The following is a 19966-nucleotide window of genomic DNA, read 5'->3' as shown; positions in this document are numbered from 1 at the left end:
CATTTAATTCAAATTCCTTGTTTGTCCCTTGAGGCTTTGTCCTCTGTGGCCCCACACTATGCCCTTCTACACGGCAGGCATGATTCTCCTCTCTCGTCCTTCCCTTCACTCCAGTGCTTTCCTTTGGATGTCATGGACTCCTCCATCCTCAATTCCCACAGCATACTCCTGGGCTCCCAGTTTCCATGCAGTCTAACAAGATCTGGGCTCCTTCCAGAGGGGAAGGGGCAGTTTGGCTCAGTAGAAGCTGTCAGTACTGGGGTGGGGGCCTGATGCCAGGGGCTCCACCCTGACCACATGGTCTTGGGAGAAGTCTGCTTGCTATGTAAGTTTCTGTTTCCTCATTTGAGGAGACAGCCTTGAGTAGATCTTTGCAGCTTAGACTATAATCCGTGGGCCAGCAATATCAGCATCATGGGAAAAGCAGTCTTAGACCCCATCACCGAATGCCTAAGTCACAATCTGCATTTTAACAAGATCCCTGGGAAGCTCAAAGCCCCCATCTCCGATTTCTGTGTTCTGCAAGGTGTCCACCATGCTGCCCTGAGGCAGGGCCTTCAAGAGCCAACCCTGGGGCCAGCTTGGTGGGACCTAGTGAGTTACCAAATCCTCTCCAATCCTACCTCCCAAATGAGCCAGTTGGCTCCCTCTCCTTTTTTGTTCCCATCTTGGCTCAGGTCACTTCCTGCCCATTGTTCCTCTCCTGAGAATGGTCTTCCAGCCATCTGTCTCATCCCTCCTACCTTCTCCAACTCAGCTCCGGGCCCTGGCTGCCTCAGATAAAATCATGTCTGTCTCTCCTCCAAGCCCTGCTGGGGGCTTCAGTTTGCCCAGATGATGAGGACCAAACTCCCTGGCCCACAGCTGCCTCCAGGGGCTTTGCCAGTCTCACTCATTTGCCTGCTCTCCTTCCCCAGTCCCCTGGGGCCTTTGCACAGGGAACTCTACTCCTCTTCCGGTGATGCTGGTTATGCTTTGAGATCTCAGGGCCACTGTCTTCTGCTTCCCAGGCCAGATCTGTCAGTCCCTCTAGTTACGGCTGTCCCTGACAGGCAGTTTATTCATTAAAGCCTGCACTGGCATTTGAGGCCACAGGCTCTATCACTGTTTGGTCTGAATCAAGATGGGTAGAGAGTTCTAGCTGGCATTGAGGGTACAGGTCCTGTATTGAAGTTCTAATTTAAGTCCTAGCTACTGGGCCTGGGAAGGCAGCAAAAGGTGGCTTGGACCTGTGTACCCATGGATGAAGTTCCTGGCTCCTGGCTTCAGCCTGGCCCATCCCTGACCAACTGTCGTGGTCATTTGGGTAGTGACACAGCATATGGAAGACTTCTCTCTATCTTTCAAACAAATAAAATGAACATTTAAAAAATAAAATAAACAAATGAGTAGAGATCAAATGTGTGGCCACCATAGGCCAAGCCAAGTCCAAGGAGATGACCACTGCCAAGCTCAGAGTGGGTGCTGAGAACAGATGTACCCTGGGGTCTCCAGAGAGTGTAGCTGGGCAGGGAGGGGAGACTTGAGGAACCTTTGGGGCTGATGGGGAGGCTCAAAGAAGAGTGCTGGGGTCCCTTCTGAGCACTGCTGTCTGTGAGAAGTGCCCCGCCTGCCTGGCTGCTGGGGCCATTTGGGCGGGAGCTCCCTGACCATCTGCTGGGGACACTCCACAGGGAATCCCTGCAGCAGGCGGAGGCTGGATGAGGTCCCTTCAAACTTGGAGACTCTGATTCTAGAGTTGGGGAAACAAGACTCACACACGTGGAATCCGTAATTACCGAGAGATGCCAGGCAGCATATAATTCTGCTTTAAGTGGCACTGAATGCATGCAGCAGGAATTCTGCAGGGGAGAGCCCTGTGCTTGGAGGCTCTGGGAAAGCACATGGAACAAGCAGGTGGGGCTCAGAGCGACTTGGAGAAGAGGGGAATACTGGGGGAATGGGGAGTGGGGAGAACATTCATTGCAGGGAAATCCCTAGGAAAGCAAAGGCACAGAAGGAGAAAGGAATTTATTCTTTTCCTCCGAGGTGCTGGCTTAGTTTCCCTATATACCTCTAGCGTGGCCTCTAGCTTCTTGCTCCTGCTCCGGATCCTGCTGGCTTGCTGGAACCAAGGTCAGCGGCAGCAGTACTCATGATTGCTATTAGAGGAAAATTGCTGTAGTGTAGACACATCTACAATGTGTCAAGGCGTGTACTCCAGTACACCATGCTTTATGTATCTTCTTTCATCTTCCCCACAATTCCACAAGGTAGGTGCTAAAATCCTCTTAAGTCAACAGAGGCTCAGAGAAACTAAGGAACTTGTAAAAGGTCACACAGCTATTAAGAGACCACATCTTGCTTTGCCAGAAGCAAAGATAGCTTTCTCCCTTCTCAACCTCGTGGGCACATCATCTGCAGAAATAGATTCCTTGGATGTCTTAATTTCCAAGCTTCAGCACCCCCAACCCCAGGTTTAGCAGAGAGGATTACAGACTGGCCTAGTAAGATGTTGGGATTTGAATTCCCCCCTTTGCACCTTGTAAAGTTGGGAATACTGGGAATCGACATCTGTGGCTCCTTCCTGTCTGGGGGAGGCATGACCCACCCCCCCAGCTGGCCTGGCTCCTATCCATACAGTCCTGTGTGCTCTGCCAGAAGCTGCCCATAAAGCTCTGGCCCCTTGGGTTTTAAGCACCCACTTGCAGGCCTGCCGCAGTGGCTGCAGTGTGATTTGTCACTTGTTTGAGGGCCAGGCTGACAGGGGCCAGACAGGCCTGGGTGTCCGACAAGGGAGGGGATGAAGTCTTGATGCAATTTGCAGGCATCTGAAGCGCCTGGGAGACAGATTGAAACGTCAGCTCTCTTCATGAGGGCTGTCTTCCTGTACCCCCAGCCAGCCATAGCAGGGGGAAGACAGGAGCCGGATGATTCCCGCAGGACCCTGGACTATCTCATACTGCAGCCCATGGAAGGAAGCCAGTGCTTCTAAGGATAGGGAGTGGGGAGAATTCAGGTTGTTGTCTTGCCTGGCCCATTGTCTCTGTGGAAGCTGCCAGTCAGGCCTCCAGTACTACTCTCTCTGGAGTGACCCCTCAATGAGGTGATGCCAGTGACAGCACACAGTCATGCACAGGTAGGTGAGTGCCTGGTTGCTGTCCTCCCACCCCACCTAACCTGGGTGCTGGTCTGGCCACAGCCCTGCTAGGCTTTCTTGGTCACCAACTGCATGTATACTCTGATATAAGCTCATCTGCATACACACTGGCATGTGTGATATATTTGCCCCTCACACAAGGCCCTTGTAAGTTTTTGCAGCCCTTTCATATCCACTGTCCTCTGGTGGAGCCTTAGAGAGGGAGACAGGACAGGCTGCGTTCACCTACTTTGCAGCCAAGGGTCCCCTGTGACCCAAGATCAAAGATCACTTTTGGTTCCACAGTGAGCCCAAGGCAAAGCAGGACCCCTGGTTCCTGACCTAGTGCATGTGCCTGTTCCTGCTCAAAACTGGGAGAGCTCCAGCAGCAAATGGGGTTGGCTGAGAAAAGGGTCTGAGGAGGCCTCAGGACAGAAGGCTACCAGGCTCTGTTCTAGATCTGTCTAGTGCTACACCCAGGCCAGTCACCTAGGTCAGGCTGTTTGGTCCTGGGATGCAAGCCTGGCTCCATCACGGGCCAGTTAAGAACTTGTCCTTCGCAACAGACCTCAGGTTATCCCATGAAGTGGGGAGGATGCTCTAGCCATGTCATGGGCATAAAGAGGCAGATGCTGGTCATAAGAGACTCAGCACGGAAAGTCACAGAAGTCCGTCTGTGTCTCAGAGCTACCCAGGCCCCATGCTGAGGAAACGTTGCCATCTGCTGAGGTGATAATTGGCTTTGTAGTCACCTCACTCCAAGGTCTGCCAGGGCTCTGCCTGGGAGGCACTGTACCTGGAAGCCACCTCTCCCTGCCAGGGTCCAGGACTTGAGATGCCAGCACTCAGTCAGGCCCATGAGAACCCAGAGCAGAAGCCACAATCAGGGACTGGCTGGAAGGGGCTTTGTTCATCCTTGGGTTCAAACTTCTTTTATGGGGTATGGGGAGAACTGGGGCCCAGAGAAGGCCAGGAACTTAGCCAAGTCACTGAGAAGTGGGCTGTACAGTCAGGATGAAGCCCCAGGCTTATATGCCAGCTCCCTGCCCTTCTGAATGGGACTTCTGGAGCATCTCATGGGGTAAGATCTGTTATAGAGATTATGGGGAAGAAGCCGAAATTCAATGGGCCAGACCTATCTGTGCTGTCGCCAACCTCCTCAGATGGGCCTTTCTGGAGCCAGCAATTAGAACCTTGCCCAGAAACGCCACTCTACACGCCTACTGGCCAACCCTGGTGCCCATATCAGGCCTGGCCATGGCCCAGATGAGAAGGGCAGGGTGTTCTGGCCATCAGAGTGACAGCTGGCTTGGTGTAGGAAAGTTGTGTGCCAATGGGGCCACCTGGGGCATGAGGGTAGAGACTGTGGGCAGCTGTGTCCAGGCTCCAGATGGCACAGACAGCAACTAAGCCAAGATACAGTCTGGCAGTGGGAAGGCCCTTGGCATGCCAAATGCAGTAAGAGGCATTGAGCCCTCAGGGGGTGCCCGGCTGGCTGGGGAAAGGATAGGGTCTGCTTGGACCTCAGGCTGATGCTCACCCATCATGAAGGACTTTGCTTTCCTGGCCCTCCTCAACCAACTCCCAGGTAAAGAAGGTAGGCTTCTCTGATCATGGAGCCTGCCCTGCCACCTCTCTGAGGGCAGCTTGGAGCCTCAGCTTGAGAGGGCCCCAACCACTGTAGCCTCCTGAGGGGAGGTGGAGAAAGGGGAAGGAGCAGATTATGGGGGCTGTGGGCCAAGTTGTGCAGAACTGGGCTTTTTAGGGAATTCTGATCCCTCAGAGGCTGCTCTTCCACAAAAAAAGGGACTTGAGAGGATCTTGCCCAGGGCCCCAAACTTCAGGACAGCACTGTAGTCATAGGACAGGGGCTCAGCATAGTGTCTGGCTAACCTACTGAGGCATGTGGTCTGTGGGTCCTTGAGACAGTCCACTCTCATGGCTCCTCCCACGTCCTTACCAGACCCCCAGGCCCTGTCCTGACCACCCACCCTGTGCAGTGGGGGTGGACTCATGGAGCCCCAGGCAGGGATTTATCTGTGGTGGGGAGAAGCCATAGTCAGTCCCCTCTCCCCAGCACAGCCTGGTTCCACTGCCAGCTCGAACCAAGCTTCTGGCCAGAGCGAAATCTGCAAGTCTGACCCTCACCCCTATGCAGCAAAACTACTTGTCTGGAGCAGCCAGACCAGCCATACCCGCTGCTCCTTCGCCCAAGTGTGGGTGTTGATTGGCCTCCTGTGGGCCTCAGAGTGGGTATGTTGTGCTTCATGCTAAGGTGGGTGGGCTGCCTTTCTTGCAGTCCCCACACTCATGTGCTTCTCAACCCTATCCCCGTCTGTGGTCTTTGCTTCTGACCTCTGTCTTTCTGCACCCTGCATTGCCAGTCTGTGTCCTTGGTGGTCAGTGCACACTTAGAGCTCAATTTATATTTGTCAGACAGACAAATCCACTCATGCAAAACCACATAATAATAATTGAGAGTGACTTTATGCTAGTTCCTTTCCTTGACTGGGCCCCAGTTTCCCCAACTATCCAGTGAGACTGGTCTATAGTGTCAGTGAATCTTCAGGTCCCAAGCGGCCCTGCGGGGTGCGGCTAGGAGGCCTAAGTAGGGGCAGAAGTTGCTGGATCCTGTCCTGGGAAAAGAACCTTAGATCGTGCTGCAGTCCTGGCTGACTCTGTCTCTTGCTCCTCCCCTAAACTGGGCACTGATCCAGTTCTGGCGCCACCCTCTCAGGCCATCAGGAGTGACAAGGACCCCAATGGCGCTGCTTCTATGGTGCCAGGATAGAGGCTGGGGCCCACATCTGCTATGTTTCCCAACAGCAGGCTGGGGCTGTGGCAGGTCTTCCTCTCAAGGTTGCCTGGTAACGGCTTTTTCATTCTGATGAAAAAACTGTGGCAGAACCAGACAACGCACGGATCTACTGGGAGGGTAGGCATCCAGGGTGGGGCTTGTGTCTGGAACAGGGCAAAGATGGGCAGAGATAGCAGCTTCTGTTGCAGGGAGTACCAGAGCTGGTATCAGGGCTGGTACCAGGGCTGGGTCTAGTCGGACTCTGGAGGCTTCAATGGGTGTGGGAGGCTCGGGAGGCAGGTGGAACCAGTCTGGGCCTGCAGGGGGGCACGTAATCTGGCATCTGCCCCTCATCTCCTTCTCTACACCTGCAGCTGGCACCTTCCACCCTGTGAACCACAGCTGGTGCCACCTCTCATTAGGTGATGATTTTACATTAATTACCTTAATTAAGCGACACTGAGTGCTAATGGCTTGGAGGGGTGGCTGTTCCTAATTACCCTGCAGTCAGCCCAGAGTTGGGGGCACAGGGCTTGGCAGAGCAAGAGCAAACAGTTGCAGAAAGAAGGGGAGAGAGTCAGGAGGTCTAGGGGTTCCCTGTCTGCAGGCTTGGCCTAGGGACCCTGACCTGAGTCCCAGGGAGAGAGCAGAAAACACAGGTATAGCTAGCTCCTGGCCCAGTTACCGGGGCCTGTGTGGGCTGGGCTGGACTGGAGGAGAGGTCCTGCCCCACAGACTCTCCTCTGCTTCCTTCTCTGTGGCTCCTCAGTCCCTTGCCTGAGTCCCTCACCTGAGCATAATGCCCCTCCTGCCCATCCAGTCAATTTCCATAACCTAGGCGGAGGGAACATTTCCCTTCCTTCCTCCCAACCTTTCCATTCAGAGGGTCTGTGGAGAACCTGGTCTGGGCCCTGTCCAGCAAGGTATCTTCCAGGAGCTCACCATCTCTGGGAGTAAGTGGATGGCGATAAACAGATTGACAGAACACAGAGTTAAGATAAGGAGTGCCCTGGGACTGGAGATCAGGACAGAAATCCCAATGAAAGTGATGCCAGGTGTGAGTCCTAATAGCAGGTGAGGTGAGCTGAGGGAGCAGCAGGTGCAACTGGGACTCTTGGGGAAAGAAGGTTCAGCCCATTCAGCTGCAAGGTAGCATGCATGTGCGTGTGTGTGCATGTGTGTAAGTGTGTTTTCATGGTAGACCCAGGGAACTGTCTTTGAGCCAGAAGCTTCGTGGGAAATGCGAGGGACAGAATGCAGGTGCAGAGTTCATACTCACCCAATCCCCTCCCCAGTCAGGACTAGAGCTCCCTCCTCAGGCTCCCCTGGGCCCCTGACCAAACCCCTGGAGAAAGAGGATGGCCACATCTGTCCCTCCTGCAGCACCTCTGGGCACTGCTGGCCTGGAGTGTTGCCCACCCCACTCCCTGGTGCACACAGGAGAATCTAACTAGGCTTTAGGATCATGTCCCAGTCCCAGATGTGGGACTCCCTCCAACTGACATGTCCCCGACCCTGCAACATGTGCCTTTCTGGGAACCCAGAACACAGCAGCCCCCACTGGGGCCCCACGCAGAGCCAGGTCACTCACCTTGATTTCCACGCCATAGCCAGGGTAGACGGAGATGTAATAGAAACAGTCCAGGCTGACACCAGGGGGTGCACTGGGGGATCTGGGGGCATCCAGAGAGCCCTCTGGTCCTGAGAAATTCCAGTTACAAGGGCCTGGGAAATAGGAGGAGACACAAGGCTAGGCCAAGCTTCGGAGACAGGTCCAGCCAGGGCTGAACTTGTGTGTACATGTACATGTGTATTTATGTGTGTGTGCGTGTGTGCATATATGTGTGTAGTCTACCTCCTCACCCTGGGTGGAGCAATGGTAATTCTATTGAAAGAAAGGAATTGCTTTTTATTGAGCCCCTATAATGTGGGATCTCACCTCCCATTCACAGTGGTCCAGGGAGGTGGGTTTTCTTATCACTGCTTTACACACAAAGCTCAGGGAGAGTAAATAAATACCAGAGCTGGGGTCGGATCCCAGTACAAAGACTCTGACCTGGCGGCTGGACTGTGGTGATGGTGGTGGTGACGATGGTGGTGGTGGTGGTGGTCTCCTCATCGTCCCCTGAAGTGGTGGCTGTGGCAACTATCCCCTTGGTCCTGAGCCCCGTGGTCTGAGACACGGGTTCTGGAGCCCATGGCCTGCCCATATCTCCAGGACCCTCTTGGGTTGGGGTCCACGCTCGGCTGGGAGGTGTGGTATTGGGTCTTGCTCCTGGGCCCATTGTGGGCACTGCCATGCTGGGTCCTGGTGGGAGGGGAGCCGTGAGGTGAAGCTCAGGGAGTTCTGATTCCAGGCCCCAGGGTCCCTCCCTGGACTGTGGTGGAGTGGGAGCGGCAGCCACAGCTGGGGTGGGGCTGGTGAAGACAGGACGGTTGTCCTGGTTGGCCAGGCGGGGCAGGGGACTGGGAGTGAAGGGTGTAGGTGGGTCAGGCTGGAAGGGCAGTGCAGGCCTCAGCTCCTCCTCCCGGCCCTCCAGTCCATCTTGTAGGAATTCCTCCAGCAGCGGGTGGTGATTAAGTAGCTTCAAGGTTGGGGCCGTGGTGACAAAGTGGACCCCATGGTCTGGCTGCTCCGGTGTAGGGGCCACGGTCAGTTCCCCATCTGCCTCCTCCATGCCTGCAGCCTGCCCCTCCCCCAGAATCGGGGTCTGAGAGGAGAGTCCTGAAACGAGAATGGATTATCAGAAACTTCCCCGTTGCTTCACAGTGAGCAACAGCCAGCCCGGCCCAGGCGACTAGGAGATCCATCTCTCCGTTGACAGAGCACCATGGGGAGTGTGCTCACTGTTGAGAATCATGGTGCAATGGCATCTCAGAACAGGGAGTGAGATGACATGGCGTACTTCAAGCATGTCACCCTCTCTCCTTCAGCACTGGAGGCAGATATCATTAATGGATCATTGCATGAATTCCAGCTATCCTCAGATTTGGCCTCAGAATCCTTCTCAACACAAGATTCCAAGCTGCCATGCCTGGTACTGGAATTCAGTATTTACCAGTCCCAATGCTGCCTTATTTTACTAACGAAGGTAGGCCAGGGAAAGGAGGCATCTTACTCAAAGTCACACAGCCAAGAGCAGAACTGCGAACAGCACCAACCCTCACTCCACCGACTTTTCTGCCTGTGAGTACAGGGCTTCCAGCTCATTTCCCGATTTCAGTGAGCTGCTGGTCCTTAGTCCCAGAAGATGCCTCATGTATTTGGGATTTTATCTTAGATTTCCTTAGGAGTGCATGACCTCTATGTTAGGTCCCACTTCTTTTACTTCTCAGAGAAGCATGTCTTTCATCCACTTTCTGGTTTTGATGGTGCAGGCAGATGAACAGGGTGGGGAGCAGCCAGGAGCTACAATTAGGCAGATGTGGCAGGTACTGTGGCCCAGCTGCCTAGGTCACCACTTGGGATTAAGTTAAGTTGCTCAAATCCCACCTGGGATTGTTGGTTCCAGTTCCCATTGCACACAGCTTCCCATCCAGCTTCCTGCTAATGTACCTGGGAAGGCAGCAGAAGAGGTTCAAGTGCTTGATTCCCTGCCACCAACATGAGAGGCCTGGATGGAGTTCCTGGCTTCTGGCTTTGACCTGGTCCAGCCCCAGTTAGGAAGGGTTTCTGGGGAGTAAACCAGCAGACAAGCAGACAAAAGGTCTCTCACACTCTGCCTTTCAAATAAACAAATAGCTAAATAAATCAATCTACCTTTTAAAAAAAATCTATCTATGCTTTAGGGAGCTATGTGACCTCAGGTTAAAAAAAAAAATCTAAATTCTGCGGGCCAGTGCTGTGGCATAGTGTAGTATAAGCTGCTGCCTACAAGGCCAGCTGCCCCTAAGGAACACTGGTTCAAAGCTGGGCTGTTCCACTTCTGATCCAGCTCCTGGCTAATGTACCTAGAAAGCAGTAGAAGACAGACCAAGTCCTTGGGCCCCCTGCCTCCCATGAGGGAAACCCAGATGACGCTTCTGGCTGCTGGATTCATTCTGGCCCAAGCCTGCCCATTGTAGCCATTTGGGGAATGAATGAAATGTTCATCTGAGGATGAAATGTTCATTTGATTCATGAGGATGAAAGACCTCTTCCTTCTGATCCCTCTCTCTCTGTGACTCAAGTAAGTACAGGAAATCTTAAAAACAAACAAGCAGAAACAAAAGCCTCTAAATTCTCCCAACCTTAGTTTTCTCATCTGTAAAACAGGTTTTTCACTTAATATCATTTCCCTTCTCCATAGGATGTCTCCTTGAATTCCCTTTTTCCTTCTCCTATCACTACTAGTCAAGATCTATCTAGGACAGGGTCTAAAACAGGGTAAGGGACATCTGGGGGCCAGTGTTTGTGCTGGCTGCCCATGTGGGTGCTGGCTCATGTCCTGGCTGCTCCACTTTTGATCCAGGATTCTGTTAATTCTCCAGGGAAAAGCAGCAGTAGATGGGAGCGCCAGATGACACTTCTGGCTTCAGGCTGACCCAGCTCTGGCTGTTGTGATCATTTGGTGAGTGAACCAATGGATGGAAGATTTCTCCCTCTGTGCCTGCTTTCCCTCTCTCTAACTTTGCTTCTAATACTGAAAAAATATAAATCTTTAGAATTTTTTTCAAATGAATAAATCTTAAAAAAAAAAAAAGGAAGGGGAGGGGGACATTTGGTATGCTACCTACCACAATCTCCTCCCCTCATTCAAAATTAATCAATTTTGGTTATTTCTTGCTGAAGTCACATGGGACTTCAGAATCCTTCTCAACACAGTTATCCAGACAGCCACAATCAATCAGTCGGGCAATGGAGAATGAAACTTATGCTCTGCTCTTGACGATGTTGCTGTATTCAACCACAGAGCCAGAGAAATGATGCATACACTGCTTGTGGCCCACAGGTTCCCTAGATCCTTAACTGCCAAGAAAAGGTCAATGGATGCTGGCTCCAGATCCAGCCCACTCAGAACCTTGCCAGCTCTGAGACAGCTGGGAGGATGCTCCTAATCCTTATAGCTTTCAAAATGGCTGCACAAAGTCTGGAAGGGAAACACAGCCAGGGCGCAATCACAGAGTCTGCACGGAGAAGGTAGGTCCCTCCACACGTCTGGTGGGGGGTGGCTGTCATTCCACAGGCTCACATCCACCCTGTGGATTGGCAGGCGTGAGGAAGTGCCAGATGGCCGACATTCTGCTCAGAAGTCCACGGCAGCTCTGATGTGTCAGACAAATGGGAAGAGGGGAGAAGTTGAGGTGCGGGAGGCAAGTACAGGTTGGAGGGCCTTTAGTTCCTTTGGGTCTTAGAGGCCTGGGGACCCCCAAACCCTGGAAACTAGGCCCAACCTCACTCTCTCCTGTGATGCCTATGGAGGCAGCCCAACTGTGTCTTGGCAGTCCATGGCAGGCACTGATAACACAGTATCTAAACTAGATGCCCAGCCAGGCTCATGCGCCCGCTAGAGCAGATGGTCTGCCAGTGCCCTATGTCTTTTGTCTGAGTCAGTGATGGAGAGTCCAGGCAGTGCCTGCGACATGCCAGCCTGGGCTACTCTCTTTGCTCAAAATGCACTCCCCCGCCCCTAGATGTCACAGGGTCTTTGCCAGGTGATCTAAAACTGATCTCGGCACAGCACAAGGAAGAAAAGCCTTTCCTGCCACACAGACTGGAATCCCCTGGGCTATGTGCATTGCTCACATGTCCACCTCCAAAGCTGCCCAACAAGAGGTGTCACCCACGGCTCTCAGGGTGGGTACCTGTGGGATTCTTCCCTGGCGGAGGGAATGCACTGAGGTTCCCTGACTCAGGAAGTGACTGTGCCGAGCATTGCTCACCAGCCACTGCTGGCTGCTGAGTGGGTGCTGAGCAATGGAGCAGGGCTAATGGGCACCTCCCGTCACTGTTGAATGCACTGATTGTGTTATCTGGGGGGACCGAACACTTGCTTAAATGGAATCGAGATAGCGTATCAAGCAAGAAAATTGATTCTGAAATCAGCTGCCACTTGGTCCTGGCAGGTGCCACCCACAGTCAGTCAGAAAGGGTCAGATAACCTGAGGAAGATGAGCTAGGTCTGGGAAGGGTGTATCCAGATGCCTCAGGAATGCTGTTGGAACCCTCTAGGTTCCTGGAGTTATGGCCAGCCAGGTCAGAGGTTGCTGTCTGGTTGGCCTGAGGTCACGTGCAGGAGCTGACATAGAGGAAGAGTGGGATCCAGGGCCCTGTAGGAGACGTCAGGGGCCCACAGGCTGGTCTCATATACTCCTACTGTGTCAGCTTTCCTCCAACTGTATTCTTCAATTGGTACTGCAACTCTGAGAAATGGGACTCTCACTCCTGCCCAATAAAGAATCCAAAGCCTGGAGAGGTGAGACAGAGACTTGCCTGAAGTCTCACAGTGCTGGACCTGGAATTTAAACCCACTTGGGGGCTGGCACTGTGGCATATTAAACTAAGCCAGAGCTTAAAACCGACTCAGTTCAAATCCCAGCTACTCTACTTCCAATCTGATTCCTGCTCATGTATCTGGGACATCAGCAGAGGAAGATAGCCCATGTGGGAGATCCAGATGAGGCTCCTGGCTTTTGGCTTTGGCCTGGCTCAGCTCCAGCCTCTGTGGACATTTGGGGAGTGAACCAGCAAATGGAAGATCTCTTTCTGTCTCTCTTTCTTCCTCACTCTTCATTTCAAATAAGTAAGAAGTGGCAGTGGGGTCACTACTTCTGGCATCTGGGACTCAGGTTGAGCCTGAATGGGAACCACATCCTCCAGAGCCTTTCTGTCTAGGATACTGGAACTCCTATTCATTCCTGAAGCACCTGAGTGTGGAAACATGACAGAGACCATGGGACAGAGGGAGGCAGAACTGGGTTTCAGTGTCAGCTCTGCCACTTAAAAATCGGGTGTCTGGCGCAGTAGCCTAGCGGCTAAAGCCCTCGCCTTGAATGCTCCAGAATCCCACATGGATGCCGGTTCTAATTCCGGCAGCTCCACTTCCCATCCAGCTCCCTGCTTGTGGCCTGAGAAAGCAGTCGAGGATGGCTCAAAGCCTTGGGACCCTGCACCCAGGTGGGAGACCTGGAAGAGCTCCTGGCTTAGGATTGGTTCAACTCGGCCATTGAGCTCACTTGGGGAGTGAATCATCGGACGGGAGATCTTCTTTCTTTCCTCCTCTCTCTATATATCTGACTTTGCAATAAAAATAAATAAATCTTTTAAAAAATATATTAAAAATCAGGTGTCTGGCAAGTCATTGTTCAGGGCCTTCACCTCTTCCCTGAAAAATTGGGCACTTTGAGGGGTTTTCTGAGAATCAGAACGCTTTAGAACAGCAGTGTGTGTCTGAGGTATACAGAGACTGTCCCCATAAGTCAGATAATTTCCCACAATCCCATCCACAGGTCCCTCTGGTGCCACATACAGGGGGACATTCTCTGGGCAGCTCTGGGCTGCCTCGCCCAAGTAGACTGGCTGGGAAATCCCTCCCCACCCCCACCACCAGCATCACCACCCCACCACCATTGGCCATCCCTCCCATCTCCCACAGGAGGCAGCCCAGGGGTTTCCACGTAGCCCCTGCCTGCTTGGGCCCTCCCCCCACATTAGCTCTTAAGCTATGCAAATAGACATCAGAGGGAGCCCTGTTTAAAGAATTTAGACGCAATGAAAAAAGGCTTTCATCGGCACTAATGAGCCATTCAGGATGCCTCCCCAGTGGATTCTTTGCCGCACTGGCCTGTGCCGTCCCCCTGCAGCTCCTCTTGGGACAGGAGGTCCTCTTTGCCCTACTCCGGCCTGGGCCTCCAGGGGTGGAAGTGTAGAGCCCTATCCTGCAGCTGGGTGGGGCTAGAGATGAAGGTTCAGTGCCCCAACCCCACTAGATCTGGCCAGGATTGGAGAGTAGCACCCAGCCTCTGTCTAGCGGAACCTATAAGCTATCCGGCACCTGCTCACAGATGGACAAACTGAGGTTCAGTGACGCCCAGGGTAAAAAGCTGTGGGCAGTGGAGTCCCACCCCAAAGGTCCACAACTCCTACCCGCTGTCCTGCCAGGAGAGAGAGGTTCTGTCCAGGCCTGACTCCCAACTCATGGTACATACCTGCAGGTACATGGGGAGCATGGACATCACTCCTCCAAGTTCTGGAGGTGAAGCTGGCCCAGCCCTGAGAAATGAGATTTTAATGGGACCCATTTATTATCCCATTAAAATTAATGAGTTTATTCTGGAGGTTCCCTGGCCCCTTTCAAGTTTTAATAGGGGATCAGTGAGGGTTGGCCCCCAGCAGGTCCCTATTATCCCATAGTGCAAGAGAGGGAGAGGGACTCTGGGAGGAACAGTGCCTGGGCCCCCAGAGCCTGAGTTCCTCAGTGACAGTCTCATTAGGCCCAGCCTCACCCCTGTAGTGAGGGGTGCCAGCCAGAGGGCCCCTGAGGTCTCAGATGTGGTTCTAGAGGCTTCTAATTTCTTCTTTTTAAAAATTTCTTATTGGAAAGTCAGATATACAGAGACTAGGAGAGACAGAGAGGAAGATCTTCCCTCTGATGATTCACGCCCCAAATGGTCAAAGCTGTGCTAATCTGAAGCCAGGAGCCAGGAGCTTCTTTTGGGTCTCCCACTTGGGTGCAGGGTCCCAAGGCTTTAAGCCATCCTCAATTGCAGGCCAAAAGCTGGATGGGAAGTGTATCAGCTAGGACATCAACCAGTATTTATATGGGACACCCTAGAGGCTTCCAATTTCATGTGCTACTGAACTAATGACCCTTTGGCACTCACCCATGTTCAGCTTCTGGGGCCAGGTGGGAATTTGTTATTGACAAAGAAGTCAGCTTCACCAACAGAAAGGGAAACTGAGAACTACCACTGGGGTACAACTTCTCCAACATCACCCTGAAGCCATGGTAGAATCAGGCTGAAGAACACTGGACAGCTTGCTGCCTGTGGTCTCAAGCCAGGCAGCTGAGCTGGGAATAGCTGCCATCTACTGCCTCTGCATTCGCTGTGTGCCAGCCACATGTCGGGACCCCCTTGTGATTTCTCCTCCTCTCCTTGCTCCAGGGAGACTCATGATGGCAATAGAGGCAGATGATAGGGTCCAGTATGGTTAAGTTACTTGTTTACAATCACACAGACTATAAGTAGACCCTGGGACTGGAACCAAGGGCTGAGCAGCCCCACAGCTCAGCTTTGTCCCCACTGATTCCACTGGCTTTCAGCTCAGCCGGGGTGCTGCTGCCCTAGGGTTCTTGTACTAGGAGACCAGTAGCTTGTAGTAATGGGGAGGGAAGTTGTTAGGGTGGACACACAGAAAGGAAGGTTTTCAGGGCCAGAGCAGGTGCTGGTCCTCTTTAGTCTTGTGGTTCATATGATTCTGTCTTTCGCTTACTCAAACCCTACCCATCCTCCAGGGTCCAGCTCTTGACCCCCTGGGAAGCCATCCATGCTGGACATTCTGCTGACCATTTCCTGGTAACTCCTCAACCATACAGTTGGGCAAGAATCCAGCACCAGGCATCTTTCTCCCCATATATTCACCCATAAATATTGACATTTAGTTCTAGGTACAATGAAGAATGGGCTCAGGGTACAGTCTCCAAGACCAGATTCTGTCTGCATACTCAGCAAGTATGCTGCTCCCCAAAGCCCCTGGCCATGGGCCAGCAGGGATGGGCAGGGGTGGGTCCTGAAGGGAGCAGATGGGCAGCCAGCCCTTGGCAGTGCCCCAGTGCAGCCCCAACTGGCAATCGGTGGGGAGTGTCTGCTGGCAGCAGCTGGCAGGTCCCCTCTAGACTACCACCCTGTCATTGATCATCTTCATCACACTCTCTATTCATCCCATCCTTGCTTTTCTGGTCACCCCTCTAGGTCCAGTCAAATATGAGTTGCTTATGTGAATGGGTGGAGGTTGAGAGGTGGGCACCTCCTCTTGGCAAGGCTCCAGCTAAGGAAGTGGCTGTTTCCCAGAATATGAACCCTGTCACCTTTGCCAACATTTCCCACCTCCCTGACAGGCCCAGGAGGAAGCTGAGTCCATAGGGTTTGACCAGGTCCAGCAGCAAACCTGAGACAGGGCTGGCTGTTGGGATGTCAGAACTAGGGAGGCACCTGGCCTGCCTACATTGAAGAGTGGGCTCTCCATTGGGTATGTCTATCACCTTGGGCATGCTTCTGGGGACAGAGAACTCACTGCCTCCTGAGCTGCTGGAGTCAGTTATCTTACAGGTGGGTAACTCCTGGGCTTCAGCATCTTCAAGGTTAGGATCTTATCGACAGACACAAAAAGCATGGCTAGGACCTCAATGGGAGGTAGTGGGCATCGGCTAGGAATAGGGCCCCCTGTCCCACCTCTAACAGGCAAGTCCCTTGGGAAGGGCCATTGACAGATTGCCTACCACAGTGCCTGCCAGCATTCTGAATGTCCAACCAGAGTTAATTCACTGGGTCCCCCAGGAACTCTTGTGAGATTTGAGTTGTTACTATCATGTTTCACAGAACAGGAAACTGGAATCCAGACATGAATAGTTGCCAAGCTTGCCGTTTAGAATGTCTCAGACTCCCACCTGGCTTCTCTGGCACTGGAGAGGCACTGTCCAGTAGGACTTTTCCCAGTGATGGAAATGTTTGTATTTGCATCTCTAATATGGTAACCGGCAGCTGCGCTTGGCTGTGTAGCTCTGGAAATGAGGCTGGTGCAAGCGAAGAAAGTTTCAGTTTTCTTCTGTGTCAGCGAGTTTACATTTACACAGCCCACAGCAGGCAGCTACCATGACAAGAAGCACAGCCTCTGTTCCCTGGCTTCTCGGCTTCTGAAGTATCGGCCACCTGACAGGCAGAAAAGCCCAAGGTGGCACTTCTGAAAGAGACCTAAGACAGGATGTCTGCTTTCTTCCTTCTGGGTCTGGGGACCTGGGACTGACACTGGGCAGGGAGGGAGGTGACGGGGAACTTCAGGACCTTCTAAGATTTGTCCTAAGGATCTCAGGAGAGCTGGCCTACCAGTTGCTCACTGTCCCCCAAGGACCATACTGGTTCCCCGGCACTGGTGAGTGCCGGTGTCAAATGGGTAACTGTGAGAGCCCAGGTGGAGCCCGGTGAAGAGGATTTTGGATTTCATGGGTAGAAGGCACACAGAACATCTGCCCTCATATGGTCTGGCCCAGGACTGGGTATGTGCCTGTTCTTTGGAATGCCTTCTGTGTCCTCCTGACTCACCCTCATCTCACTATCCAGTTAGCAGCACAGAGAGTGGGGGGCCTCTGGGACGGTTCTGGAGCTGGCTTGAATGGCTGCTTGCCTTTGGGACTAAGGTAGAGCACCCCCATATGCCAAGCATGCTTTGGGTTATCATGCCTTGGAGAGCTGGCCTTGTTTGTGTAGAATCCACACTGTCCACTGTGCAGGTGAAGACACTGAGGACAAAAGGCAAAGCAAATCATCTTTGTTCATGTGAAGAAGCAGCAAATAAAGGGTTTGGCTAGGTCTGTCTATGCCCCAGCCTGAGATCAACAATTCTACTGCAGTTGTTGCTGTTTCTTAGAATCTATGTGCTCGTGTGCATGACTGGATGGTCATGTGTGTACATAAGGGTAGATGTGTGTGTAGGCATGTGTATATATGAGGGTAGATACATGTATAGGCATACATGTGTATATATGCATAAATGTGTATCTGTACATGTGTGCACGGGGGGAAATATGTGTATGTATACTTGAAGATAGATACATGTGTGTAGGCATATGTGTGCATATGAGGATAAATATGTGTGAATGTGCAAGTTCAAACACATGTTCAGGCTGCAAATCATTGTCATTTGTCCAGCCCATAATGCCACGTGGTGGAACCTGGTTTTGTTCAGGTTCTAAAAAGTCCTACCTCCCAGACAAAGGGGTGCACTTCTGCCCAACACATCTATTGGGTTTTCTCCTTTTCATTTTGTCCTTTTCTTGAATTTTAACCTGGGGTTATCTGTCTTGGACAATTCCTCAGGTCTTGAGTAAGTGGCAGGGGTGGGGGGACACTGGTCCTGGGCTGTGGCTGGACCAACCCTCCTGGCCTAACTGTTCCCTCCTTCCTCTGAGGCTGTGACGGGGGACCCAGAGTGGAGGGAGCTCCCAGCTAACTGCCACATTCTCTGCTTTCCAATTTAAAATCTAATATGGTCTTGCCACTGCAGAGCTGGGGGCTGGAGAGGTGATTAATGAGGCCTTGGCTGCGGTGTCACCTGCTGCGTTCAACACCTTCCCCTGCAGCCTGGTGTTCCCCACCTCTGTCTGCTGGCCCTAGGGACCTAGCCCTGTTTGCCACGGCTCCTGGGACTCTGCAGGTGACTCAGAAGCTGGCATTCTGTGATGGGGGAATTGGGAAATGAAGGGATGGGCCTGGGGATAGTCAGTAGAGCAGGCCCCTGCCCCTGGGTGGGTAGAAGGAATAGGAAGAACCACAGGGGCTCTAGGGTATCATCCCATCTAGCTGCCATACCACATCCTGATTATGCCAGGCTTGGTCATATGGCCAGGGCAGTGGTCTGGGTAGGGGAGGAGGCAGGTTCTAGTTTTTCATTATTCTTGGAGGGGTTTCTGTTCCTGGGTTCCTTTTGTCCATCTGCTACCCTCAGGCCCCTTCTGCTGCAGTGGCTCTGGATGGAATGAGGAGCCACTTGCTAGTTTCAAGGTGAATAGAGAGTGATGGGTAGAGGGACATGGCCTTGAGCTAGGTGCTCAGGGCACAAACCTCCCAAGTGCCAGCGGTTCCCACTATCACCACCATGTCAGTAGCAGAGACCGTATTTCTCTGAATGTGAAACCTTGGAAATGTCAGCTGGGATGAGGAAAGCTGCAGACAGGAACTGCATTCTCTCTGGAGCTATAGTGGCCAGCTCAGCTCAGCACAAAGGTAAAGTTAGGGCACAGGGCTCACTGAGGGAGAACAGGTATCCCCTCTACCCTGTCCTGCTGCCCAGCTGCAGACACCTGGCAAGGACAGTCTCTCCCAGCCACAGAGCAAGGCAAGGCAAGACCATGAGGTGCTAGGGTCCAAGAGCAGGTACCTTCCTGAACCTCTGCCAGCCTCGGGACTATTGCCCCCTCCTTGGTCCTACCCTAAGGTTTAACAGCCAGCATTACAGAGGCTGTTCCCAATAGTGAGTACTCCTCTGAGCTGACCACCAGCTGATAACCCCAAGATTGTGCAGTCTTGGGTAAGATGAAGGAGTTTGTTCTATACACGAGGACCAAACTGACCTCCTTCTGCCCTGTGGCTGCTCTTTGTTCTGCTGTATCTGGGAAGAAACGAATTATGGGAGCTTGACCAGGGAGGAACCTTGAGCCTAGGGCTGCTGGGGCTACGTTGGTTTTCAGTGCTGAAGTGGGTTCTGACCCACTTGCTCTAGAGATCCCTATGAGTCTGTTCTTAGCTGCAGGGATTAAGGAACCAGGCAAGGTCTTGTCACAACCGTAGTTCCAGTAGGGGACACAGCTGCCACTGGCTGGGTGACCTTGAGCTTGTTTAGCCCTCTCTGGGCCTGTCTGGTTATTCAGTTGCTGATTTTAATTTTAGCCAGTTTTTCACTAAGTGGGATAGTCATAACTTCTCTCTTATTGGTGGCCAACCTCAGGGTCTGATGGAGTTTGTAGATGGGCAGGGACAGAGTGGGAACTATGCTTTCCTTCCATGTGCACTGGAGCCCGTCTCCTCACCCCTATCTGTTGGTCAGTATTTGCTCAACATCCAGGTTAGGCTATGTGATGAGAACACACAGGTGTTGAGTGTGTATATGGCATGTGCATTCACACGAGTATGCATGTTCAAGTGTGTGCATACATGTAATTGTGTAAGTATAAACAAATACGATTGCATTTGAGTATGTGTGTATGTGGTATGTTAGTGTGAGTGTATGTGGTGCACAGATGGGTGTGGGGGACTCTGAGGGAGCACCGGCGTTTAGAGCATCTACTGTGTGCTAGGTCCTGGCCACCATTCACCCATATTATCTGATTGGTCTACCCCAGCCCACAGGGCCAGGAGCT

The 19966-nt window shown here is 52.6% G+C and overlaps 1 protein-coding gene across 1 annotated transcript in view; it reads right to left on the bottom strand.

The window, feature by feature from the left end:
• The window catches only part of SEZ6 (seizure related 6 homolog), a 43383-nt gene that overhangs the window by 13220 nt on the left and 10197 nt on the right, over positions 1–19966 (bottom strand). The window contains exons 2-3 of the mRNA XM_041000584.1: positions 7972–8640; positions 7507–7640 (exon numbers count right to left, since the gene is read on the bottom strand). Of these exons, the coding sequence (XP_040856518.1) occupies positions 7507–7640; positions 7972–8640 (803 nt within the window). The remainder of the gene's footprint in view (positions 1–7506; positions 7641–7971; positions 8641–19966) is intronic.

This window comes from Ochotona curzoniae, unplaced genomic scaffold (genome assembly GCF_017591425.1).
Source record: "Ochotona curzoniae isolate NIBS_2020 unplaced genomic scaffold, NIBS_Ocur_1.0 scaffold_2453, whole genome shotgun sequence".
NCBI classification, from domain to species: domain Eukaryota; kingdom Metazoa; phylum Chordata; class Mammalia; order Lagomorpha; family Ochotonidae; genus Ochotona; species Ochotona curzoniae.
Note: the sequence above shows the minus strand (reverse complement) of the source record. Positions and strands in the feature narration are given on the sequence as shown.